The 27,807-nt window shown below is 39.1% G+C and overlaps 1 protein-coding gene across 5 annotated transcripts; it reads right to left on the bottom strand.

Moving 5' to 3' along the window:
- Nucleotides 1-27,490, bottom strand: UBQLN1 (ubiquilin 1). Of its 5 annotated transcripts, none has more exons than XM_040579455.1 (11): nt 27,211-27,490; nt 15,056-15,207; nt 10,802-10,917; nt 9,246-9,508; nt 8,293-8,451; nt 7,402-7,645; nt 6,784-6,926; nt 5,730-5,813; nt 3,413-3,528; nt 2,936-3,104; nt 1-1,212 (listed from the first exon to the last, which is right to left on the bottom strand). In XM_040579455.1, exons 1-11 carry the CDS (start codon nt 27,367-27,369, stop codon nt 1,120-1,122), a joined length of 1,698 nt encoding a protein of 565 aa, XP_040435389.1. In that variant the 5' UTR covers nt 27,370-27,490; the 3' UTR covers nt 1-1,119. The 5 variants fall into 5 exon arrangements, with proteins under 5 accessions (XP_040435389.1, XP_040435387.1, XP_040435388.1 ...); XM_040579453.1 differs by having other exon boundaries at nt 1-1,190; XM_040579454.1 differs by having other exon boundaries at nt 1-1,193; nt 9,246-9,487.
- Between the last annotated feature and the right edge of the window lie 317 nt (nt 27,491-27,807).

The following is a 27,807-nucleotide window of genomic DNA, read 5'->3' as shown; positions in this document are numbered from 1 at the left end:
CAAGATGCTTAAAGATTCTTTTAATTCATTTATTACCTGTGCACAAGAGAAGTAACTACCAATAAAAACTCAGGAGATATACAGTATTTTTTACATGGTTGTTAAAAGTAATTAGAATAACACATGACCATGAAAGTAATATTTCCAATTACAAATCAGAATACATGTTAGAATCCTAATGGAACAAGCCAAAAAGCCTTAGAAGCCGTTCCAGAGCACAAGTCAGTGCCCCTTTAATTTGCACAATATTAAAGGTAATTTACAGTTAATCTTTGTGAATATTGAAACAATGTTACAATGCAAGTTTCTGTACAGTTAGATTTAAAGAGATAACCAGAACAGTAACTCTAGTATATTTTAGCTGAACTTGCTTAAGCATTTTTGCTGACATGGTAGTCAAAGATGCTGAAAGATTCTACACTGAAAAGAGTCTTACGACTTATTTTTCCCTGGCTTTTTTGCATTTCTTATAATCTCATTCTATTGCAATGTGTAAATCTCCAGAAATGAGCTGTCTCCATTATATATATTGTGTTTATACAAATTAAAGCAAAAAAAAAAAGGTAGTTACTGAAGTGGTGTAAGTCTTTCACCATTTTGCTAGCAAAAAACCCGAAAAAAACCACCATGCCAAAATCACAATAAGCAGTATTGGTACCCACAAATTGTAGCTTCAATTAATTTTGTTTCCTTTTTAATTTGTATTCTACATAAATTACTACTGAAAGCTAATGCTTAAGTAGTAAATAAATTGGACAGTTGTAAGTCAGACAAAACCTGCTCACCCAACTGTGAAAGCTGAGATTGTTTCAAAAAAATCACAAATAATGCAGAAAAGTGTGATGCATGCAAAAGTGAAAATGCATTGATTCCCACTATTTGAAGAAAACTACTGCACTCCACCTTAAAATGCATCAGATTGATTTTAGTTGTAACAAGACAATCCCAAGAGTCAGAATGAAATAAAGCAAATATTTTAAAGATTTAGAAGTTGTTATCAAAAATAAATTACATTTTTTCAAGTTAAAGAAACACTGCTATGAAGGCTGAGAACCAAGCAGCCTTTCAATAGCTGCACTGACGTCTCCTCCTGTTGCTATTAGCGCTTGTAAGTTTGCTTCACGGTTCAGAAAGCCCATTGCACTCAGCTGCTCCAGTTGTTGCTGAAATCGAACTTCTGGATTTTGCAACTGCTAAGAATAAAATTTCAAGCTATGAAAGCATAACACACATTTAGTAAAGTAGAGGATCTAAACACAGCTGGTTCTGCACCACTCTTGTCTTTACAAATTTTTTACTACATCTTTTTCAAGATCCTAAAACTATACTATGACATAAAAAAATAATTCAGTTTTGAATTGAATTTAACAAGTCAGACCAGCTTCCAAGAGTATCTGCACTTACATGACATTCTTGAACTGCAGGAAAAGCTGCTTGTTTGATAGAAAAGGATTAAAATTAAACTGGGTAAGTATGTCTCATGAACATTTTCTTAAAGACAAGCACATACATGTTTTTTTATTTAAATGAAGCAGAGTTCAGCCTAGTAATATGGAACAGCAAGGATTATGATGATGTCACTGTTGGCAATAGTGAACAAAGACTTTTTTTCTTTACATAAAAATCACATAATTGTTAATGCTCCAAGCACTTGTTCACTAAAATTACCAAAATTCTAATTGTTAGAAAGCTTCAGTCTAAGGCAAACTGGCAGCTGTGCTTTATGGGATTATCTGGCTCATGCAAACTCATGGCAAAATTCTGCATAATTTCAGTGGTGTATCAGTTCAGAGGCATATCTGAATCAGAACAATTATAGAAAATAATATGCTGAAGTAATACTGAGAAGCATTTTTTAAATCAGTGAGTTGATTCAGACATGAAGACAAAACTTGTGCAGCCACTGCTAATTTTCCTTTTGTTCTAATTCAACAGTTTCATACATCAAGAAATTGCCACCAGTATTTAAAATCTGCATATGGTTCCACACCAATACAATGTAAAGACATACCCTGGAATTTAAGAACTGCCTCCCACTTGCTTCCCCCATGCAAAACTAAAGAGAATGTTGACTCAGTAGTGCAAGATTTGACAAACTTAAGTGAAAATGTATAATATGGTTTCCCACAGTGACACCCACCAACACCTTCTTGTGGTTAGAAAACTAAGAGAGTCTGTCAGATCAGCAAGCTGAACTAACTCACCCTGTGGCAACAGAAAAAGCAGGACTGCCCCTTCCACCAGCGGTCTGCCATTACACTGGGTATGCACCACAGTGTAAGGGTGCCGTTTCACACAGCACTCTTGGAGAGTTAACAGCGTGTCTCCTTTAAAGCCAATCTTCTTCACCACCCTACAACTACTGGCAAAACTGCTACTTTTGCTTGACTTTTGGAACTCTGGAAACCCTTAATCCCACTCAGCATGTTAACAAAATGCACTACAGTCTGGACCTGCAGGATGTCAATGAAGCCATACAACAAATTCAGTCTCCAAATAACCAGACTGTGGTTATTCCAAAGCGTGGGACAGAGGCTTAGTTACAGCTAAAGAGTGACAGCCCGCAATAAAGACAAAAAGCACAGAGGTAATGATGTTCAATATGCTTTTCTCTTGCCTGAGCCCACAATTCACTTGCCAGCAAACCTTCCCATCCCAATGTGCCTCAATCTTTCCAAGCACTTCAGAAATTAAAGGGTATGAAGACGAGTGCATAAAAATCAACTGTTTAAAGGATACTTCTACTCAAATTCAATGTTTTTCCAGCATTTACTTGCACAGGTGCAACACCACTTTTAAACCCCCTCTACTCTCCTTTGACCAGAAGTATTTAGGGGGCTCTCCTCTCAACAATCAGCTTCCTTTCTAGTGGTCTACAATGCAAAAACCAAGTAAGAATTAAAAAAAAAATCTAGAATATAGTGATGTACTTTACCTGAGCATTTGCACCAGCAAGCGCCTGCAACATTTGCTGGACAAACTGCTGGTGACCAGGTTCAGCAGTTCCTGATGTTGGACTTGTACTGTCACTGGGAGCAGAACTAGGTACAGTGGACCCTGCAGGAGCTCCAATGCTTCCTAATCCACCTAAACCAGGATTAAATCTGCATAAATGAGAAAAAGAAATACACTGCTTGAATTATAAATTCTAGCTTGCCTTCTCAGTTATTTAATTACCAAGTAAAAATCCTGTTCAAGAGGGGACGATAATTTAAGTAGTAAGACCAGAGTCATCACTGTTTAGAAGTGCACAGCAGGCAAAACTGGCAGCTTCTAAAAAATTTTAGTTAAACTATAAAAGGCAGGAAGAGTCATCTTTAATAAAAACTGGTTAAGTCTCCACGTGTAAAAAGAATGAACAACGAAACACAAGAGAAAAGGTCTTGTCTAAATTTGTAAGACTGATTCTTACCCTGGTATAAGCCCCGGTGCTTCTGTTGCTAGCGTCTGCAAGCCCTGCTGAATCTGTAGCAAAGCCTGCATTGCTCTGGGGTTTGACATAGCTGATATCGTGTCAGGATTCTGCATCTAAGAAAAGGAGATAAACTCTTCCAATATATGCAGACATTCACAGTTAATTTTTATCACTAGATGTTTTACAGAATCTGATATAACTGCAGAACTTGTTATGCAGCTTTGAGTATTTACATGAAATCCTTCAGGTATTTTTCCTTTTTTGAGAAAACTTTCATAGGAGGTCATCAATGAACTCTCTAGATGTGGACTAAGTCTTTCAAATAAGAAGTACACAGGGAAAAGTGTTTTTCATTACCTCTTCCAGCAGACTTTGTAATCTTTCAAAGCTATAGGACTGTATTAGTCCAACTCATTCTAGATTTAGTCTCCTATATTGTACTACTGGTAAGCAACAATGCTGAACACAATGGAACAAGACCAATAGGTATCCAAGTTATATAATATTTATTTTTCCTAGCTAAATTCAGACCACAGCAGTGCTATCATGACTATTTATGCATGTCTTCCTATCTGTAGTGCCCTCAGAGCCTAAAAAAATGCAAATACAGTGCCAAACATACTAGCAAGCAAATGTATAATATTCAAGGGCTCCCTCTCTCCTGTGACTTCAATTAACCGGCTTTCACATCCACAGATACTTTAAAAGGCAAATTCTTTTCATTTCTGAAATTAAGTGTCCAGAAACCTAACTGTTATAGATACAAACCCAAAACTAATGGCTTATGCTCACCTCTGCTTAGAGGTGCTATAGATAAGTGAAAAGTAATGTTTCAGTCACAAGTGACACAGCCTTGGTAGCCAGACCTACTTCAAACAGCAGACAGGTTTGTTAATCTTAGCAGCCTTCACTTGGCAACTACACCAAATTCCTTCGGCTGCAAAAACATTTTTGATTCGCATAGAAGTTACAGATTAAGGTCAAACTACCTCTGGTGCAGAGAACTGCAGAATAGGACATGAACTCTGGTCTGGAATATGGGTGCATACTGAGACTTAAGCACAGCAAGTTGTTAATATTCTCCATTCATCTCTTGGACTTTTACCTTCCTGACAGCTAGAAGTCTGAAAATAACTAAATATAGCTGGTAAAGTTTACTCAGATTTTAAAGAGGAAAACATTTTGCGTTCTCCAAAGAAAGCTGCTGCAACTACTTAAAGAAATTATTTAAATCCCAACTTACTGTCTCATATTTGTGTTACTTTACAGAAATGGTGGCCCAACAATTCTTGGAGCACTTAGGTGACCTGGATTTTCCCTCTATTAAAGTTATTAATTTCAGCTGTTAAGTAGCAGCAGCAATTCTTTCCTAGTTCTGCCAGGCAATTGGCCTTTATTGCAAAAGATGCCTCCCATTATGCAGAGGAACATTCCATGGTTTCTATCACCTAAACCCATAATATAAATGCCAGTAGACAAGCAAGGGAGTACAAGCTGCAATGCTCTCAACATTCTAAGAATATCCAGCTATTTCTACACTTCACCTGCTAATGCTGCTGATCATCTGACCTAACATAGCGAATACAGCAGAGAACTAGCTGTGCAGATAAATTGCAAGGTGATACTGAGATCTTGGCAACGCACATTTACTCCGATACGAAGGACTGCCTAATGATGAACTCATGCATTTGATTAAGTCTTCAACTCCTAAGAAAAGTCTTGCTTGCTCCTATTTAGGGAACACAGTACTACTACACGCTGTGGCAGCTAATACCAAGCAAATACCTAGATGCAAACACAATGATATTAAGAGGGGAAGATGCCTGTAAAGGAGGCCAACCTTTACAGGCAAAAAAGCTTCAGAACTCACTCCTTTTGAATTAGACATGCTGCAAGATCTCTTTCCCAAATACTCAAGGTAGGTTTGAAGAGGTACAAGAAAAGCATAATGAAACTTTAATCTAGTGGTGGGAGAAGTACTAAGCTTTTTAACTTGCAAAACAAATCATGTTGCAAACAGGTGTTCTTCAACTGATGAGCCATTAGAATTCCTTCCAAGCAAAGAAGCAAAAGCAAATCTAAGCAGTTGCACTAGCCGAAAACAAAAACATCCGCTAAAAATCAGGTTTAACTTTTAAAAGGGATAGAGCCATTAAGCAAGAATTTATTACTACGTGACAATCCAACCTGGTGTCTAAAGCTAAAGAGAATATATTACAGAATCTAGCTTTTAGCCAAATCAAAGACACCAGTTTATTGAAAATATTTCTTACTGATTTGCAGACATGTATTAGCAGCTACTATTTCATCTTACTTGCTGAAGGAAAGTTGGAAGTTGTTGTCTCATTTGTTCCTGAAGTTGAGGATTTCCAGCAAATAAAGGATTATTCAACATCATCTATGGGACAAAAATATTTAACTTCACAAAGATCAAGTAGTAAAAACCACACGGGGTTTGAAAACTACTTACATGGTAATAGTCTATGAAAATAACCTCATAGAATAATGATCATCTACATCTCCTTTGACCAAAACCTTGTTATGAACAACCGGACTAAAACACACTGCAGAGGTTTTTTGGTTGGGGTTTTTTTTTTTTAATTCATTTATGCTGCTGTTGTTTTAGTTTGGTTTGTTTGGGTATTTTTATCTTTTAAGTGAATGAACTGCCAGATACTTGCCAAGACAACCTCACTTGCATTACAAGAAAATCCTTGTCTGCTCAGCCTCCACTAGAGATCTAAGCAATGGCTTCCCTGCAAACGTCACCTGAAGTGAAGGACGTTTTCCAGTTGAGTATTTACTACAGAGAAGATAATGGTTTTTTAGTCTCAGTTCAGGATTTGACTTTGGATATTACTGCTTTAAGTAAAATTTGAAAGCACTTCTATGATAGCATTCATAAAACGGCACCTGAACTTCTACAGTGAGCACAAGTCACAAAACAGAAGCTGAAACCAGAATAATTCCTAGACAGGGCACCGCCTCACCTCCCTTCACTTCTCCAAAGCTAGTAAGGGTATTTATTTACTGGTAGATCTACTGTAATTTACAACCAAAACATTCATTTTGTCCAACTGGTTCTTAGGCTGGGTCACAAGTTTAGGGCTGTACAAAACATACACAAACTTGCAAGTTATTTTAGAAGCATGCCTGGCATGATGTCCAATTACAAACTGAAGAAGCTCACTGCAACAAATTATTAAGTAGGTAATAATTTCAGTGAGTTAGGGCTTAACATTGAAAACTGGGCCACTCACTACAGACAACCAAGATGTGAAAATTTAACTGTACCATAGATTGAACTTTTTTTTTTTCTCTTTTTCACATCAATACACACAATACATTACTATACCAAATGCATTTACCTGTACTGCAAGATCAGGATTTTGGCTTAATGACTGCATCATGCTTCTCATATAGGGTGCAGACAACATATTCTGCATAAGTTGTGGGTTTTCTGTTATCTGCTGCAATAAACTCTGCATTCCTGGTGTGTTGAACATACCAGCTTAAAAAAAAAAGTAAAAGGCCACTTTAGTAAACATCCTGACTATCATCAGATGAATTAGACTACCTAGAACCAGGATATAATCACTTGGTTTCTAAGAGTTTTAGTCCCTGAAACATACCTCAATGCAGTTCTGCCTCCACAGACATCCTAGAAGACAGAGGCTGTATCCAACAAGCAATCCCACCAAGTATCCAAAATTATTAGCTCTCACATTTGTCTCCAAACAGGAAAAATACTATCATTTATATAGAGATTCCCTACCTTTGTTATTTTAAGGCAATACACAAGTACTATTACCACTCTTTGTTTACTTTTTATGTTTATTTTTCTACAGAGGACTTTGCTACTGGTCAAATGTTCTACAAAAGTAAATAGCACTAAAAACTCTGAAGCAAAAACTCTCTAATGAAAGCATAATTTCCTGCAAGTCCCAACTATGTGCAAATATATAAAATTGCAGTAACAAACATACCTCCTAGTCCAGGTCCCAAATTTGGTACAGTTGAGCTCTGCCCTGTGCTGCCAGAGGTGCTGTTTCCAGCACTACTGCTGCCACCACTCTCACCACTGGTGGTGGTACTTGTTGTGGAAGTCTGTGAGCTGGACTGAGGAGCCCAGGGATTTGGTAGAGGATCTCTATTTTCTGTACGAGATGGCTGACTGTCCCCTCCTGTTGATGCATTGCTTACTAAAGAAGCAAATGGGTTACCTCCAAACTACAGGGGAAGGAAAGCAAACATGTATTATCTGCTAAAGCAAACAGTTTATACATTGGCTATAAATGACAAATTACCTTCCAAAATTACAGAAGGTGGTAAGCGTTGATGGCTCTTGATAAGTCATACTCACCATTCTATAGTAATTCATTGTAAATATTCTGAAAAGACTAGAGATACTAGCCCATCCAGAAAAAATTAAATCACATTTTTTTGAAAGCAGTGTTCTACTACACTGGTATTTTGATCACAATAAGATTGTATCTTGCATACTGGTTTCCAAATTCAAAGCCTTTTTTTCTTCCCATCTTAGGTTCCAAGTTACTAAACACACCCTTAAAAAAATATTCCTGGACCTCAGAATTTTAAGGCAAAGAATTAAAGAAATTAAAATCAAGTAATACGGGAACCCATTAACTTTAAAATACTTTCTCAAATACACAAAGCAATACCTGTATTTCTTCAAGCTTAGAGAAGCACCAAGTTTTTAAAGCTCTTTCCTCCTCCCCTCAAGAGTAAGAGGCCACGTGTTGACTTCAAGCTTCAAGAAACGTTTTGTCACATACGCATTTTGAAATTTACATTACTTACATGTTTTTGTTTTAAAAAAATTTTTACTTTCAGTGGCATTTGCAATCTTTTCTCACCTGTTCCTGTGCTGCATTCATCATTGGCTCCTGAATATCTGTGTACATACGTCGTAAGGCATTGTATCCACCTGGTATACTTTCAAGGTTGCTCAACGCTCGGTCTTGGTTTCGCATCATTTCCTGCATCATTGCAGGGTTTCTAGCAAGTTCTAGTGTCTAGAGAAGTGGAACGTTTAATCTGTATTAATAAGAAATCCATTCTAAGGTGAATGGATTTCAGCGTTTGGCAATATCTCAGTTACCACTGTTTAACCCAGTTTGAAATTATGATTAAAGCCAAATCAAGATGTCAGCTTAGTGGGACTCAAGTGAATTCAGTACTTAGCCAGTGTTCTACCACAACTGTCATTGTGTTCATTGGGTCAGGAAGCACTGGCTAAACAGAAGAAAAACCTAGATTAAACTGTTCTTTTATTTCTTCAACTTCACAGCACGAAATACTCCTACCATTTCCAACATCATTACAACAGGCAGTTTATAGTAAGAAATTTAAAGTAAATACCTACATTTTCAGAAGCACCTATTTTTCTTCTGATACCTTCTGCCAAACAGCATATGTTACATACCATCTAATTTTAAAAGTACTCAGAAATACCCCCAGTTAGATAAAACTAAAATATGTGGTATTTTGGATAATTACTACTTCTGGTACAGAGGGTTTCAAGTGCACACAGAGACATCCAATTCGAACCTCCGAAGGCATGATTACACAGTCCTCAATGTCTTTCAGAACGATGTTGCAGACCTTCTGAATTATCAGTCTATTTTGGACATTAACAACTAGAAACGCAAGTATCAGTTGTCTACAGCAATCTCTTACGGATTTTCTAGTAAGCCTAAATACTTCAAGAATATTTAAGCACTTAAATAAGCACATCCAATTCCTGTTCTGTTGTTCACAGTTACAATATAATCAAAAGTCATGAACTTACAGAGATCCTTCCACATACCTGTCTCATTATATCTGGATTATTCAGCATGTGACTGATTTCTGGATTTCTCTGTATCAGTTGCTGCATCTGAGGGTTAGCCATAATTAACTGCCTCATCAGGTCAGGATTTGAAAGCATGCTCTGAACAAATGGATTTTCCATTATCTGAACCATCATTTCTGGGTTGGACATAAGTTGCCGTTGCATCTGACTTTGCAACTCTGAGAAGTTTGATGTATTTAAGCCCAGGCTACTCAGACCTGCAAAACCACCGAGGCCACCTTTAAGAGAATGAAAAAAGTATAACCAAACTTTCAGCTTCTAGTATACATCGGAACACACCCAGGTTCTTTCTAAATACAAAATACTTGAACTTATCCCACACTTTAAAGTAATGAAGATGAATGGAAAGTCTATCTTTGCAAGCTGTTAAGGAATTGTCCACCAAGAGTTCACTTCTTTAAGTAAGAAGACACACAAACAAAAATCCAAGAAACTGTATCTGAAATAGAATGTGTTATAATTCTAACAGCTTTTTCTTCTCATTTTCAATAGGTAAGATACAAGGGATGTTTGACTGTCAGGGTCTTAGGTTCCTCCCCCCCTCCCAGCAACACTGACAATGCATTTATAATAATCATTTACCTGTCTCTTGGTTAGACTATAACCAAGAGAGAGTTCACAATATGACTCATATTCATTATTCTAATTAAAAAGTAGAGCTCCTCTTCTCACTAATGCACCAAGAACTAATTATGCTTTGAACTCCCCTCCTTTGCCGAGTCCAAACAAGAAATCTCAGAAAGTACTCATCAGTCTGAAGACATGTTTATACCTAAGAAAGCAACTGCTTACTATGGTTAGCTTTTCCAGTTCTACCTCTTCCCAGGACCCCAAAATCAAATGGCATGAAAAAGAATGAACCAAATATCCCACTAAAAACACTAGATAGTATTTTTAAGTCAATAGACTACAGCCTCTTTATCCATAAAGAAAAGACTGATGCTATTAGACTTGGAACCTGAGAAATACCGAGTTGCAAGACTAGCAGCAATTTTGTTACTTCTGTTCCAGATCTTGGTTTCACTTTACAGGTCCAACTTCGTCAAAACTCTCCTCACAGCAACTCAGATGCACTTTTAAGGAGCACAAGGGCACTGGAAGGAGTTTCATTACCCATAGTGCCAGAATATAGCATAAGTGGCACCTTACTACTAAAGGTGAAACAGCCCAAGTCTGAAGTTTGTGATGAAATACTGGAACAGGCTGCCCAGAGAGATGGTATATACCCCATCCCAAACATTCAAGGTCACGTTAGATGGAGCTCTGACAACCTATCTAGTTTAAGACGTCCCTGCTTATTGCAGGGGGGCTGGACTAGATGTTCTTTGGAAGTCCTTTCCAACCCAAACTACTCTTACGATTCTATAAAAAATTAAGGAAACAACTTTCCTCTGGTAACTTACTGATCAGAAACCTTGTTAACCAATACCATAGATATAAGTAATCACTTTTTTGGGTGGTGAGTTAGTTTGTTTTTAAAGTTTTCCATGCTATCTAACCAATATTCTTACCCAAGCCCAAAGGGTTACTATTAGTTGAAGCTGGTGTTGAGGTACTACCGCTTGATGTTGAAGTGGTAGCAGTACTCCCAGTGGTGTTTGCTTGTTGAGCTGGGTGGTCTTGTGATCTAAAAAAAGCAAGTTTAAGAAGTTGCAACTTTAACAAGTTCATTTAAATAATGCTGTTAAATACAGGAACAGTATCATACTTGAGAATCTTAATCTACATTTTGATTCTTTCTCAAAAATCTCATTGTTATCTCTAGATGGTTTCCTGTAAAATCTTTCCGAGACATCCGTAATATCATCAGTTTTACAGAACAGTAGTTTGAAACATTAAGAAAACAGATGGGCACCACTGCAGCCATTGCCATCTTCTCACCCTATCCCTGGGACACCCACCAATGAATTGTTTCCTCAGTCCTCTACCTTGCTTTAAGGATCCTTGCCTTATTCCACTGTACTCAAATACTACTGATTATGTCTGGGGCTTAAATAAAGCATAGCAAGATTTAATGTGTTGAATTTACTTAATGCCGCATCATTAATAGGACACCTTACTGAATGTGAAATTCAGTTAACATTTCATTAGAAGTCAAATATGAGAATCTCAATAAAATTTAAGATTTCAAGAACAGGGTAAAAAAAAAAATGTTACATGAAGTTAAAGCCAGCATAATTTAGCATGGGCACTGAAGCATACTCAAGTCATATGCTGGCCATGCCCTTCTACTGCAGAGGCATAAACATGGGTGCTGCCATTTAGTGAAAGAGGTCAAGGAACTGAGCTTGTGTAAAACTAACCTGGCCTCTATTCAAAACAGAAAGAGGCTAACTTGAAACCCAAATGAGTTCTCCAGTCTGGTTCAACAATTAATCTCACAAATTCCTGTATCTGCAGGACTACAGCATGAAGTAACTTGTAGAAACTATGAATTCAGACCTCACACAAAGATTTGAGGATTCAACAGTACACTAAGTTTCATGCCTCGGTTAATCTCAGAGCACCTTTCTGCTGTAATGAAATTCTGTGATTCTTTCACTGAAGCAGAGGCTGGGAAAAAAACAACCCTAAAACAACAGAAACAAATCCAAATAAACAAAAATATGCAACCCAAGCCCAAGAGATGCCTCAGGTCCAGAGACTCCCCTGCTATTTCTAAGAGTTCTCTGACTCCAGGCAAAACATTAGCTACCAAAACCATAAACAGAAACTAGAGGCACGTGGAATACTTTGCACACTTTGCAAGTTCTTTCACCAAATCAACACTAACTTATAAGAAGCCTATTCTGCTGCTATACCCTGCTCATTTGACCAGTGTTCTTGTAAACAGGTAAATAAATCACAGCATGCCAAGCCATGAAGGTCTAAGACGCCATGGGACCAAGTCAACTTATTCAAGTTCTTACTGATGTTCTGGGTGTGAAGGAGGAGATACTGGTTTTGATATCTAACAGTTCTTGTTAAACTTGTGATTCCTACAAATTTGGTTTTGCATCTTTTAATATATATTCTTTTCTTGTTTCCTTTCATGTCTATCAAAACACAGACAGATTTTGCCGAGTGAAAACCCGTTCTAGAGAAAATCTTTCAGACAGATGCTAACAATCCAGGAAAGGGAATACCTGGATAGCTTTGATGTAAGGTGCCCTGACATAAGGCATCAGGTGAAACTCCTGAGAGGAAGCATTAATACTCTGTAACATTAATGGCAACTGTGAACTTTGAACACAACACAACTACCATTGACCATGTGGCTGTAACTTCAGTGAGGAAGATTATAGGCTGTACACTGACCATGGATCTTCTGCTAGAGGCACTTGGTTTCCCTTGGTCTAGAAAACACAGCAATCTTTCCTTCGTAAGGAAAAGGAAAGTAAAAAGCATAAAACCGTATTTGATTTTTCAACTGAGAAACTGTTTTGAGAAGCAACTGTAACTCTTCATGCAACAGACAAGAAAGGCTTTCAAAGCAGGATAGAAAAGCAGACGACTCAAAACTTGCAGTTCATAGTGCTTCTATGGAAATTTGGGGTATATTTCCTCAAGATAATGATTTGAGTATGAAGTCTGCCAGCCTCAAGTCTTTGAGTGAAATTCCCGTAAAGTGCACATCATCTTTTACATCCACTTTGCCATTATGTTTCCTCTGGCCGCTTATTAACAAATTACAGGTGTTGACTTGGAGCTTTGTATTCCGAAATTCAATGCATCTTCACTGCCCATTGCTGACCACTCACTACTGCTCTGACACTGTATAGGCCAGGTTACAAGATTACAGTGGAAGCCTGTATAATTTTGCGAAATGTAGCACAGCGATAAAATTATCTTTTTTCAACACGGACTGGTTGGGATATATGAGGTTTCCTATTTCAAAGTGACACTTCTAATATTATTTAGAAGGGAAAAGATCTAGCTTTGGAACAGAACTTTTGTTTATTCAGGTATATGGCAGCAACAGCAGCAGCAACAAACAGAAAAGTAAATGGCATAAAGTGGTTGGGAGCAATCCAATCTTGATACTCATGGCCAAAACCCAGCACTTGCCAGGCCACACCAGAGGGGTCTAAGTCTTGCTTTTTGGGTCGAAGCATAAACCCCAGGTATTTCATATACAGAATATTGAGGTGGTTCAGGACAACACTGTACTTTCTGAAAAGGTGATTTTCATTGTGCTGGCAGTTCTCTTTAGCAGGTCTTAGGAGCATACATTAAGTTTATTCCAGCAAAGACAGTAGGTGAAAACATCACTGCTTCATTTGAAGACAAGGTACATACACGCAAAGGGTCTGTAGCTGGTGGGTTTTTTTTTACTTCCTTGTCTGGGACACAATTAAAACATTCTGAAGATAATGGTAATACAGTCTTCTAGAATTCCTCAAAAAAAGCAGGAGAGAGGAGAGACAAATTGCAATGCTGACAGGACCAATGCAGGGACACCAAAAATTCCCCGAAAGCCAGAGAAGTGGCATTGTGCATGGGTGCTCCTTTGCCCAGAGGCAAAATGCAAGAAAGAGAGACTGGCATGGCTATTTCAGTACGTACAGCTCTTGTAGGTTCAACCTACGAATCCTCTGGTGACTGTGCAAGTCAAAAGCATCCTGCTATCACTATGCATAAAGCCTCTCTGCCACACTCAAGACTGCAGGCAAAAAAAGCAGAAGTCATGACAATAGCATAATACTAGTTTAGATGCATGAAGCACAGAATTGCAGTATTAGCTAATACCCTACACAAGATCTGGGTGGCTATTGGGTCTAAACTGCAGGCTGGGGAGGCATGGGGCAGGGAAGGGAAACCTCTGCCAGTGCAAACAAAAGTGTTTTGACAGAAACACAACCCCAGGACAGAGAAGATAGTCCCACCAGGAAGTGACCATGGAAATGAAGACATCATTTTCAAAGATGCCTACATTTAATACTAATGCTACTAATTTCAACAGGTACATACATTTAATGCTATGTTATGAAGACGCCTCTGTGACTTTGTAAGGCCTTGAAATAGAAAGCATGTTTGGTTTCTGTCCTGAGTTGCATGTTCTTACCTTCATCATGTGACATTTTCCCACAGAAGGAGATCCTCACCACAGACAGGAAAGACTCAAGCAGAAGGGGAGCAAGAACACTCCCACTCTAGAATAATGCGTATTTCATTGACTAAGCAAGCTGCGTTCAGTTGAGGGATGTATTATCCTACTTGCTGAAAGGATTTTTTAGTTTAGCCTGTGAAGCGTCCAGAAGGAAAAGGAAGTAATGTGCAGATGACATAGCTCAACCAATGCAACTTTCTCATTGTCATTTTAAAGTTGCTTCACCAAAACAAAAAATTCTTAAACTCCAAGGCCTTCTCTACAGCCAGATAAACTAGCTGCACTAAAGCAGTTCTCCAAAAAACTTCCTTGTCTTGTTTCATCAAACAGCAAGTAAGGATTCACTGCACGTTTTCACAATGAGAAGCTGCACAACATATCTGTATGGATGGTTATGAGCTGGTGTCTAGACCTATGGAGCCAAAATACAGCCAGTATTCAGCACTAAAACCAAAAAGCAAGACAGTTGCATCTAGAAACATGAACCCAATTAAAATACAAGACAAACCAAAGAAAAGAGCACTGTAACTTCAGACTTATCCTGCACCAACTGTGACTAAGGAGATGATTAAAGTGATTTAGTCCAATCTAGGTTTGCCAAACAGAAAGCTAGTAAGAATTCAGAGCATTTTCACTTCCTAGAGGTAAACACAAGATCACTTATCAGTAAGGTTACCTGTTTTGCGTTTTGATAACCAGGTGAACAGTAAGTCCATCATGAATTCCATGCTGAGTCAATGTATCTTGATCTTTTAAAATTTTTCCAGCAAATATCAACACCAGCTGATCAGTGTGGGACTTGAAACGCTTAGAGATTTCTTCCTTGAACTGAACAGAAAAGTTAACTTACACAATTATGTAATTGAAAACTGAACCGTATTTTTGTATTGATTTAAGGACAATTTATTTTTTTCACTTTAATGTATTATCCTACTTGCACTGCACATTGTTTCACAACATCTAGAAATTCTTTATTAAGTTTTCTTAATTTTTTTTGTCCATAGGAAAGTGGCAAATAGTTATTTCTTTTTTGTGTAATAAAAATCAGAGTTTCACATCTAGACCACTAGTTATGTAACTACCAAATAACAAAATTCAGACTCCACTTAAAGACTACTATGGCTTCAATTAGGCATCCATCCATGACAATAAATATATACAAGTATGTATACTACTTATATATGCACAAATATATACACACCATAAATACTTGTATATAATTACATACTAGTGTGCGTATAATTATATAAAAGTAAGTATACACTAATACATATATATATATATACACGCGCGTGTGCCACTGAAACCATCCATTGCTGAAAGATTGATGATGCAATATCACAAGTATCATATATATGTCTACACTTTTGCTGGAAATAAACAGAGAAGTATCCTCTCTTCTTAGACATATTTTTGCTGCCTTCCATGTATCAAAATTAGCTTTCCCTTCCATGCAGGTAAAAGTTACCTCTCAAGTGGCTCTGCTTTCTCATTCAACATATAACATAGCTACACGAAATACAGTTGCAGCCCAGAGCATGGCTAATAGCCACATTCTTCAGCTGACCAGGAAATCATACCCTCATTAAAACAACTGAACATGGATGCCTATCATGTACCTCCTTGCCTTCCTAGCCAATAATAGCCATGTTATGCTTTGACTGAGTTCTGACTGGGATTTACTATTCTCTAGAAAAATGCTCTCTCAGAAAGAAAAAAAAAAAAACAAACCACCACACAACAAAAAAAACCCACAGAACTTAAAAAGGAAGATACCCAAGAAAAAATGCTAAGGAATTACCTGATTATAAGAAAGCCTGATAAATTTATTCAACAAGACTAGTCAGTAGGCTAAGTTTTTTAAAATTATCCCAGGCAGTCAGAAACTCCTTCAGCAGTTCACCCTATTTAACAGTTTAAGTTAGTTGACCATACTACTTTAAAAACCTTCCCAAACAGCCTATGGAGGTCTCACTCTTATGAATATAAAACATTAATCTTTCAATTAGTTATGAATAATTACATTTTCTAAGTAAAATCCCACTGTATTATGCTTTGAAGGTTCTTTTAGTATAGGAAGAGGGGAAAAACCAGATGGAGGGAGGAGGCAGGGAGAGAGTGTGTCTAACAACAGAGATAAAAAATTTCTGTGTTTGGGTAGGAGGTTACCCTTGGTTATTAGAAGTCTACTCACACAGCATTAGTTCCCGTTCTTGGGGAAAAAAAATTAAAAAACTTATAAAGTCAGCCTTTATACTCACAATATTTAGTTGCAAGTATTCCAGAAAGTCACCCAGTCCACTTCCTCCCAAAGTGGGTTACTTAGCTGAATTATTCCTGACATGTTTATCTAGTCTGTTCTCTTCAGATCCCCAGCAACTTTTTTCCAAGAAACCTGTTCCAGCATTTCACTGTCCTATTTTTTCATTGTCTTGTCCACAATGGACAATCCAAACAGACCGTTGTTCTCCTTAGAATAAAGGGTTGCAGTAAGGCTAATCTTTCATTGAGGGCTGTTTTCTAATCCGATCATTCCCGTCACTCTCTGGATTGTCAAATCCAGTTACATCATTTTGTCAGTGTGGAGCTCAAAACTGGCTAAAATATTCCATACCAGTTCTTATCTATACTTAATGGAACAACAGGATAAACTCCACATCCTGCAAACCATACTTCTATTTATAAGAAAGTGAGAAAACATTCATGTAACAGTGCTGACTTATTTAACAGCTATAAACTCTAGACTCTTTTCTGCAGAGCAACTGTTCATGCAGTTTCTTCTTATTCTGCGGTGTTCTAGTTCATTATTCTTAATACACATTCTAATGTAGCATAAAACCAGCAGAAATACAATTTCATAGAAAGCTAATGCATAAAAATAAAGGATTACCACACTGTGCCAAACCAAACCTATTTACCCAAATTCATCACATTTTCAATATGTTGTGACTATGAAATCCACAACTTAATTCTCATCAGAAGGCTGATGCTGTAGTATAAAAAATATTCACAGAATCACACAATATTTTGAGTTGGAAGGGACCCATAAGTATCACTGAATTCAACTCCCTGCTCCTCAATGGACTACCTAAAATTAAACTGTATGATTAAGAGCATCATCCAGACACTCTTTGACCTCTGACCAGCTTGATGCCACGACCACCTCCCTGGGGAGCTCGTTCCAGCAACTGACCACCCTCTCAGTGAACAGCCTTTTCCTAACATCCAGTCTGAACTCCTTCCTGATGCAGCTTCATTCCATTTCCTTGTGTCCTACCGCTGGCCACCAAAAAGATGAGCACCTCCTCCTCCTCCGCTGGCTCCCTTCAGGAAGCTGTAGACTCTGGCGAGGTCATTCCTCAGCTTCTCTTCTCCAAGATGAACAAACCAAGTGGCCTGGGCTGCTCCTTCCAAGTCTTGCCATCAAGGCCCTTCACTGTCTTGATCACCCTCCTTTGGACACACTCTAGTTTAATGTCCTTCTTTAAATTACGTTATCTTAAACCAAGTCCTGTCACACACTTCCAGAAGATGCTATTTACCCATCAGGTTAAGGAAACAAAATCCCATTTCTAGAACATATAACCAAACAGTATATAATGTTACTAGTATATAGCCATCAAAAGGCTATAAAATTCCTTTTCTCTACTTGCATTTAATGCTATTCAGACCTACAAAACAATACTACAGTATGACATGAATGCAACAGTCAATATACCAGGACTCCCAAAACAACTTATACGGCAACATACGTGCATGATCCAAATGCACAATCAATCTTTCCAGTCACAATAATAAAACTGTCAAGAAAACAGCCAATTCTGACTGAGGTTTATTTACATAAAAAGCCCAACCAAGACGAAAGGGCGGGGGGGGGGGGGGGAAGTCAGGTCTTCTCATCAGTTTCACTTGCATTCAGCAGAAACTTGGGACTTCTCAAACCACAAGATACAAGCAGGACCAAGCCCTCTGTTTGACACAGAAGACTACCATACAAAACCTAGGTTACCACGCAAGGTATTCTGCAAATGAGTCTGTGGATTAGTGTTAACAGTCAAAGACACCATCAACAAATTAGGTGCCCGCTTTAGGTTTTTGCTGAGGCAGGGGAAAAGAATCATCCATACTTATGTAAAACAGAATCCCAAAAACACTTTCAGTACATGTGAGTTTGTGTGTGTGTGGTTTTTTTTTTAATTATCAACACCTAATGTGTTGCTTCTGGGGGAAAAAAAATAAAAATCAAAAGACAAGGATAAGTCTCATCTTTGGCATCACCTGATCTCTGCTAATACTAGAAGACTATTAGCTTTAGGCTGGAGTTTGTCACAAGTCACTACTGTTTGCACTGTGAAATAAAGTCAAGGAGGGTGGAAGAGAAGACTTCCATTCTGTATGCAAAACCTACCTTCGGTATTATCAGTCTCTCACTGTTAATGGTAACTGAACTGCAAGTCCATTCCACCACAGTGAAGGGAAACCCCAGAATTTTCTTCAAATTCAGACAACAAAAGGATGAGCAAAATGACTGGCAAATGCATTCTTACTCCCACAGACCTTATCTGTGTAGCTTTTATAGGACTCCCCACCACTCTTACTGGCAAGAAATAATTTGAGGGGTAAGGTGCTACAGCACTACAGTAATGAAAGACAGCATAAAAAGTGAAGCCAAATTTCTCAATTCTCTTTTCCCTAAACAGAACTGTAAACATCAATCTGGTACATATTGCCTCAGAGCCTCAAATTAAACATATGCAATCAATAGCAAAGGGAATAAAGCAAATGAGATTATGATTATGGGAATTAATACACATTTGTAAGGAAAAACACTATCAGTAAATTATAGTTTAAATACTTTGTTACCAGGGAAAATGAAAGATGGAGTTTGAAGTGTCACTGACTGGAAATAATGAGCATTTCTGTCCAGTTTTCCCACTGCACTAACTCTTCACTTTTGTTAACATAAACCAAGCAGTGGTTTCAGATTATTTGCTTTAATATTCTAAAATGCAAGTTCTAGCTCACTGTAATAATTCTAGGCACTGTGATACTAAAAAAAGATGTTCAGTTTGAGCGAAGAAAAGGACTTAAAGTTGTAAAAATAATGTTTCACCATACCCAACACCCAGCACAGTCACAGGAACTAGTTCATTATAGTCCTCTAGTCACTGACTAAAAATTATGTATAATTAAGTCAATTGTAGACATTAATAGACAAATCAGTGGTCTGAAACACAATGGGAGTCAGACTGAAACACAAGACTAACATCTAGACAGAGTCCTAGTTTCCCTAGTGAGTAAATGAGAACACAGTAAGAGTGAATTAATTCAAGGTCACAACTTCCTTAAAGCATGGAAACTTGTAGATTTGACATGAATTAGAGCAAATCTAAAACTAGTGTTTTTGAAGCACTTTGCCCATATTACCATTTTACCTCAAGTTGACTTGTTTCTATCAACCTTTTTGTTTTTAAAGGACAGGAACAGTGTCATTTTTCACATTGAGAACATTCACTTTTTTTTAGCAGCACACCAGCACTTCTTGTTTATACTCTCAATTTCCATGTTAAATATGCTCATCTTTACACAGCTTCAAAAAACTTAGCCCAGTACTGTGCTAACAACACTTGGATTTTTTCATTCTATGTTAAAACAAAAATAAGCTGTGAAACAAGTTAGGACTTCTATCACACCACCTCAACTTATTTCCTGTGAAGAATTTTGCAAAGGATGGACATCATGATGTTAATGCCCAGTGCTGAACAAACGCGTACTTCCACCTGACCTAGTTAAAGTAAACATTTTGTCACTTAAAGCAAGTATCTGAATACATGAGTAGAACAGCTGACTAAGACTTGTTTTGCACTGTCAGGTTGCAGAGCAGATCCCTACTTCAAACATTAACATATTAACATCTGAGCATCTGACAAGTAGGCCTAGGAAGGGCCTGGTACAAAGTTATTCTAGGCAAAGTAAGAAATACTAACATGCAAACTGTCCTTCAGTATGTTACCACTACGTAAGGACTCAAAAGCTTCTGCTGCCTCACTCTATGACATCAAAAACAGCAACTGTAACAACATTACTATCCATTCACATGACAAGCACTGTGAAAAAGCAATGAAAATGGGAAAACAAAAAAATGAAAAATACTTTCCCAATCCTCTCAACCTTGGCTTAATGAGACACACTTAAAAATTAAATTACAGTAACAGTCTGAAAAAGGCCTCAGGGAATCAACATCCAATTCCCACCGAAAAGTAGGAAAAAACAGGCCCCTAAACACTGCAACCGCTTCAAAGATATTAAGCCTCAATTTTATCTAGATGATAATAAAAAATAAAGTTGCTGTATCTCCCCACACACTCTGTTTTGAATACAGTAGTGGATGACATGGAAGCAAAAGCTTGTACCCAGAGGGCTGAACTGCAGTTCACTTTCTCAGCAGTCCCTCCAACAGTTCTACTACAAAGAGCTTCACATCACATTACCTTGTTCAGCACTGCCATTTCAAATGATCATTTAAACTTTCAGCTGCTATTCCTATTAACTTAACTGTGTAAGTGCATTAGTAAGATCCTACTCTTACACCTACACCCAGATGTTTCAACAGAGGCTAACTTCGATGACCTCTGGCTTTCTTCTATAGCATAGAATGAATGGCTACAGGTCCTCCTGACCCAAGAAGTTAATGAACCACAGACTCACAGCAACACAACCACCGATAGCTTTCCTAATGAATCATACCTGGTGATCTTATGACTGCGACTTAAAGTGAGTCAGTGGAGACAGGGTTTCATTGCACAATTCTTGGACATATACAGGAAGGGGGACACAAATTTGTGGTTTTAAGTAGGAAAGCACTTTTAGCTCACAGCCTATAGCATGCAGCAGATAAAATGTAGCCAGATATGCATCCCAAATCAGGCTTCTATATAAGCATATTCTCTCTTTCACAACCCAATGCAGTTACTATCTTCCTGCGCCCTTGCCAGTGACCCATGCTAGTTTCACAATCCAATTATTTCCTCAAATTCCTGCAACCCAAACTCATCTCAAGAAATACATTCAGTTTCCTGATGAGTTTGCAAGGCTAGTAGCCCATACAGGAAAACTGCAGAAATGCAACCTAGTGGAAAGGGCTCAGGACTTGTGTTCTAGCCAGTTCTATTGCTTTCACACATCCTACAGCAAGTCACTCCACTCCTCCATGCTTTGACTTAGAAGAAATGGTTACCAATACTTCCCTTCTCCATAAAAACACTTTGCAATCTACCAGTGCAAAGTGCTGTCCTTGCAACAGAACTAGTCTGTTCTCTAGCAAAGCACTGAGACTGGAAAAGGGCATAAAAGGATTAGGTGTAAACCAGGATTCTTTCAGTAGAGCTCCTTCCTGAGAATCCACCCTATACTTTCTTTTTCATGAGACAGCATAAGATGTTTTATCCTTTAACTTAACTGGGAAGACCTTGGGCAACATCCATTTTTCCTGGGGAAACACCAAGATGTGAGTTACTGCTGACAGAATTTCTTCTCATCCAACTTTAAACTGGTAAGTGTCTTTAAACAGTTTGACTTTAGCAAGTTTCAAATTTAAGGTGATACTGAATATAAACATGAATGGACTACAGATATAATAGCTAACATTCTTTGCCTGCCAGTGGAAGCAAACAATTAATGCCATCTAAAACAAGAAGTATAAAAAAAAGCATTTTTCTCCATGTCACAATATATTCCCAATTTTTAAGATTTTGGCCTAACCTTACTCCCATACAGTGACCCTTCTTACATATCCAAGATTTACAGTCACTAGATTAAGATGTTGACTGGGCTCTAAAATAAACATGAGAGCTCTATCACCTCTTACCACAAGACCTCTATCACAGCTGTTTATTCATTAGGGTTTTCTCTGCTGTTGCAATTTTGAACAGTATGCAGGACAATCTTTAAAGATTCTGTGATACTCCTGACCCATGACTGAGGGTGAAGGTGTTTTGCAAGCAAAACAAACTCACACAAAATCACAGGAGCAAGGCAGGCCCTATGCAACATGAATAAAGTTTAACAAGGATAAAAAACCTGAAATATTAAAAAGAACCTGTACTCTGCGGGAAAGTATCTGCACACAAGACACTTCACAGTATTATTTAAATAGGTACTCTTATTTTACTATATCTGCCAGTCATTTATCAGAAAACTTGCTAAGTACCATGGTTTGATAACTGATACTTCCGAGTTGCATCTAACTAAGCCAATTGTCAGTAAAATCAAGACCTTTTCCTAAATGTTTCTGTTCTACCAAACAGCCATCTACCATTGCTCTAAAACAATTTTTACCAAGTTTCCAAAATGAGAAAAAAACTCCAAACCTTAAGAAACATGAATAATCAGGAGTATTTATGGAGCTATATGCATATATATGCAGTAGAGTCCCACAGATGTGTTTCAATGCACCGAGACACCAGATGATAGAAAACCTAACGTTAAGCAATTCTGATAGTCAATTCACTTGAGTGCCAACAGAAAGCTAAATCATAACGCTGGAAAAGAAGACAAACTCAACTTCATTATCCAGTTTCAACCTTTTTTGGTTGTACCCTTCAGTAATCCCTGGACTACAGAAAAACAGAGAAGGGATTGGATTAAGTTAAGAACAGTTTAATTTTAACTCCTTTATGAAGCAAAACATTACATAAAATATTAAAAGCATATGCAAGTCAGGAAAGATGCTCCACTACCAAATTACCCAATGCTCCCATTAACATTTATACCTATGTGATCTTTATAAGCAGAACATTAGGAATTTGGGATTTTGAGAACTAGGCACAAATCTGAAACCCTGGATTTACAGATTTGAAGTTTCAACCATAAACTGCATTCAGTTGTAATCAGAGAATACAACTTCATGAAGCCTCCAGTTGACAAAAAGCATCCTTCAACACAATGTATACATTTACACATGTAATTCAGTAAGTCAGGCTTTTACCTGTAATTTAGTGTAGTACAGAAATCACTTATTTTCAAAAGCATACTACAAGCTGTTAAATATGCTAATACTGAAAACTGTATCCCACACTGAAGAGACATTCCATTAAAATGTTGAAGTTAAATAGATGTGGGGGGAAAATGCAAAAGAACCAAATCTGTTTTCTGTGGAACTAAACTCAATTTCACTAAGTCTTCCAGATGGACATTACTCCAAAAATTTTCAGATAATCACAGGATTGACAGTAATTCTCTATAAGAACTGCAAGCTTCTGAAATTATCAGTGCAGATTTGATATATGCACTGTTTGTTGGCTTAAGTTAAAAATATACAGCAAGTTTCAGAGTTGTCATGTTCACAGAATGCACAACTTGGTATCTTGCAGTCTGCATATGCACTGCTGGACAGTAACTCTGAACCAAATATAACAATCTCTTGAACGCTGCAAATGTCAACATTGGGCATTAAAAGAAATGCACTATGAAGTTTCAGCAAGCTTTAACTCTTCCAAATTCCCTCATTGCGTAAACAGTCTCAATGATGAAAGTAAAACGTTTTTTCCGTTTAACTAGTTCCAACACCTCACCACTCAAACAATTCAAGTCATTCACTAAGACATAGAGACACAAGTCGTCCATAACATGAGCACTTTGCCTTTGCACACAGGCTTTACCAAAACACACGCTTAAGTCACCTGTGCTAAGCAAGAGATTGCCAAGATTGATGAAGTCAGAAAATGAACTGGGGGTGGGGTGGCGTTGGTCCTTACAGTGCAGGACAGAGGCAAAAGACAGTTTTACTAAGCTCAGGTGTCAGCACTGTCAAGAGTCAGCTTAAGTCAGCACGCTTACAGGTATTTATCTTTACACACCATATATTCTTGCTTTTTGCAAAGACTTCACGATGAGTGTCATACCCAGTCAAGAAAGCAAATATTTGGTCTTTGCCCTAATATTGAGCCAAACTGTGCTCAGTACAATCAAATAGGTTCAACAGAGAAAAAGACAGATGGGTGGCACTTGCAATCAACTGACCTCCCAGAGTGGCTTTGTACTTGAAGGTAATTTTCCATTCCAACCTGCATATCTGCTGTTCTAGCTGCACAACAACAGTATCAGCAATAACAAATCCTACGTTGCTGAAGTCTTCCAACGTAGGGAAAAGTCCTCCTTGACTTAGCGTGGTTGCAAACCTGATTTACATTAACGAACCAACATAAAATATGCTTTGTGTAGCCCTAAATTTGGCCCTGATGACCCAAAATATTTAGCTAAAAATCTAGATTTTTGTTCTGGCAGTTTTCTGAAATGACTACAGACAAACAAACAAGTCAGCCCACAAAGTTATAATATTAGCTCCAAAAACATGTAACTGAATGGGGTTTATTTTGCTGTTTTAGGGTTACCTGGGTGGTTTTTTTCAACCTACAAATACAGCAAGCATTGCAGGCCCACCTACACCAACAGAACAAACCACCTGCTGATCCCAGATGCATTTGAACAGATACTTGGTTTGAGATCAAACTGTTTTCAAGGCTGGCTCTAGAAACATAACATCTACTGTTGATGCTTATTATTAAGAACAGCTGATTTTTACAGTTTAAAAGCAACAGCCAGTACTAGTCATACTACAGGAACAGTGCAGTTTTTTAGTACTAGTTACAACACTGTCTGAGACTCAAAGCAAACGGTTGACCCATATGGGCAACCTTACTTCAAGAAATCAAGATGTAACTGTAGATTTTATCTCTTAACAACAGCTCCAAGGGAGACAACATTTGGACAACAAAGACATTTCAAGCAGTATGTTCTATTAATTACCTAAATTTGTGTGGCTGCTTTCAGTAAAAACTCATGTTCTTGCCAGGTTGTATAACTATTTGAGTTTAAGACAATTGCTCATTTGAAAACCTGGCAGCCTCACTGGCATCCACATTTAAAACAATCTTGCTGAAGTGGAAAATATTATAAAATTCACATCTTAAGTAAATCATGTTTATAATTCTTGAAGGACCTAAACTAACAGCAGACTGCTTTTCAGGACAAATGCAATCCTCAGGTCAGATCCAGTGTATGAATCTCTCTTTAAAAAAAGAAAAACCCAAACCAAACCCAAACAAAAAACAACACCCACACAAAACCCCCCAAACCTGCAAAGACTTAACAAAAACTGCATGATGCTGTTCACAAATCTGTGGAGAACAGAGAAGCAAAAAGCACCCCTTTCAGACTGAGATTGCTGGGAAAGCAGTGGACAACATTAAAAAGCAAACACAGTCATTTTACCTTTGGGAGAAATGCCTAGATTAAGCTTGCAGAGACAGTAGCTGATACATACAATACTGCAGCTGCCAAAATATCTGAAAATGTCAGTGAAGACAAGACAGTAGTCTCACCCCCCCTGGCAGCTGGAGTGAAGACCTCAATGAAACTTATGCCTGGGATACTTATAAGCCAAACGCTAACACAAAAAAACCTGATTCTAAACCAGACCCAGTGTAAAAGCTAGGGGGGGGGTGTGTGTGGAAGCGGAAACAGCATTTTGTCTCTGTACATTTACTAACTGGAACAAGAGTCTGATATTCTAGCCAAGGTGCAGGCACTAAATTTTACACTTGGGAGCCTTTACTTCATTTTTTGTATTCTCCTACAATAGCCACACAGTACCTTTGAGCTCACTCATTAGGTAAAGGAAAAGATTTCAAGCTCTGTAACTAGACAACAGTGGCACTATCACACATGTAACCTCTTTTTGGTGGAGTTTGCAGTTACCAACCGTACCAAAAAAATGTGAAATCGTACTGAGCTGCCACATTTGGAGACATTTCAATGAGGACTTCAGAGAAATTCTATAGAAAATGAAGTAAGCTTTGACTCTTCTTCAGGGAACTTCACTTTCTGGAGTATTTAGCATAGCAACGTCTACATCCTTCACAAGTGGGAGACTCTGGCTTTACAGCACCTCTACCTTACAGTTTAATTATACCTTTTCTATGATTTCTAGTTTTCTAATTCAAATAATGAACTTCTAGTCAAAACTTGCATGGAACACCTCCAAGAAAAACAGGGCAGTTGCAGCAAATAGTACTGATTGATTCAGTAGCTGTCACTGCTTCTGTTGAGCCAAAGGTGCCACTGGGCACAGGCTCCCACAAGAATGCAAAAAAGACCCTGATAATTCAGACTTGCCTAACAGTACTGCCACACTAAGTACTGCATAAATAACTAGCACAGTTAAGTACAGCATGCATGCTTTATTTGTACTGTAAATATTACAAACAGTCTAGAGACATAACTTCCCTAAAATGCAGGCATCTTTGCATAACCTGCTTGCTGCTTCTAAAGACAGTTTTAGATCAAGGTAACCACCGGCAGTACACAGCTGCAACGCAAGGTGATTGCATCTATTTTCTACAGTCATGCTCGCTAGCCAGCCGGCCTCCTACTTGCAGACTGAGTCAGCTCGACAGGACAACTCACAGTTAGAAAAGGAGCCACATCCACCTTCCGGCCCGGCTCTCAGCATTGCAACAGCGAAGAGAAAAGACGGAGAGGGGAGGAGGAGGTGAAGCGGGAGGTTTCTTCACTACCCCCGCTAGGCTCAGATGGCAGCGGCCGGCTCCTGGGCCGGGCCGGGCCCAGGCCAGTCCGAAGAACAAGAGCTGCTTTGTCACCGTGACGGGCCCTCGCCCTGCAATGCTGGAAGCGGGAGCCGCGGGCCTGGTCTCCCCTCCCAGACCGCGCTCCGCCCGGCCCCGGGCCCCAGCCCCGTCCTGGCTACCCCCGCCGGGCCCCGCTGCCCGCTCCCTCGCCCGCCGGCCCCTCGGCCCGCCGCGCTGCCCTCACCTGCCGGACACTGCTGGTCTCAGACACGGCGAACTCCTCCTTCTCTTTGGGCGTCTTCACCGTGACTTTGATGATCCGCGGCTCGGCGGCGGCGGAGCCCTGGGCGGGGGACTCCGGGGGGCTACGGCCCCCCGCGGGACCCTCCGCGCTCTCCGACATGGCGGGGGGTGGTGGGAGACCTGGCCGGCTGCGCCCGCGCGCTCCCACCGGCTCGCGACGGACCCTCCGCGCCGCGCAGCGACCGCGACGCCCGCCCCGCAGCCGCGACCGGAAACAGCCCGGCTCCACCGCGGCGCGCGCTGATGACGCCCCGCATCGGGGAAGTTACTAGAAAAGGGCGGTGCCTGCCCGGGTGTGGGCTGGCCCGCCCCGCCCCGCGCGCCGGAGGAGCCCCGCGCATGCGCCGCACCCCCCGGCCTCCGCCGCCGCGGGGGGTTTGAACGCTCAGTCTGCCGTAGTGGAGCTTGGAGTTCATGTTCAGATCCAACGGGGCGCTGTGCTTGGAAATTTCACAGAATCGCAAGTGGTGAGGGTTGGAGGGGACCTCTGGAGGTCATCTCGTCCAACCCCCTGCTAAAGCAGCCTCACTCAGAGCAG

This window comes from Falco naumanni, chromosome Z (genome assembly GCF_017639655.2).
Source record: "Falco naumanni isolate bFalNau1 chromosome Z, bFalNau1.pat, whole genome shotgun sequence".
NCBI lineage: Eukaryota > Metazoa > Chordata > Aves > Falconiformes > Falconidae > Falco > Falco naumanni.
The sequence above is the reverse complement of the archived record's forward strand: the minus strand, read 5'-3'. Positions and strand labels throughout refer to the sequence as shown.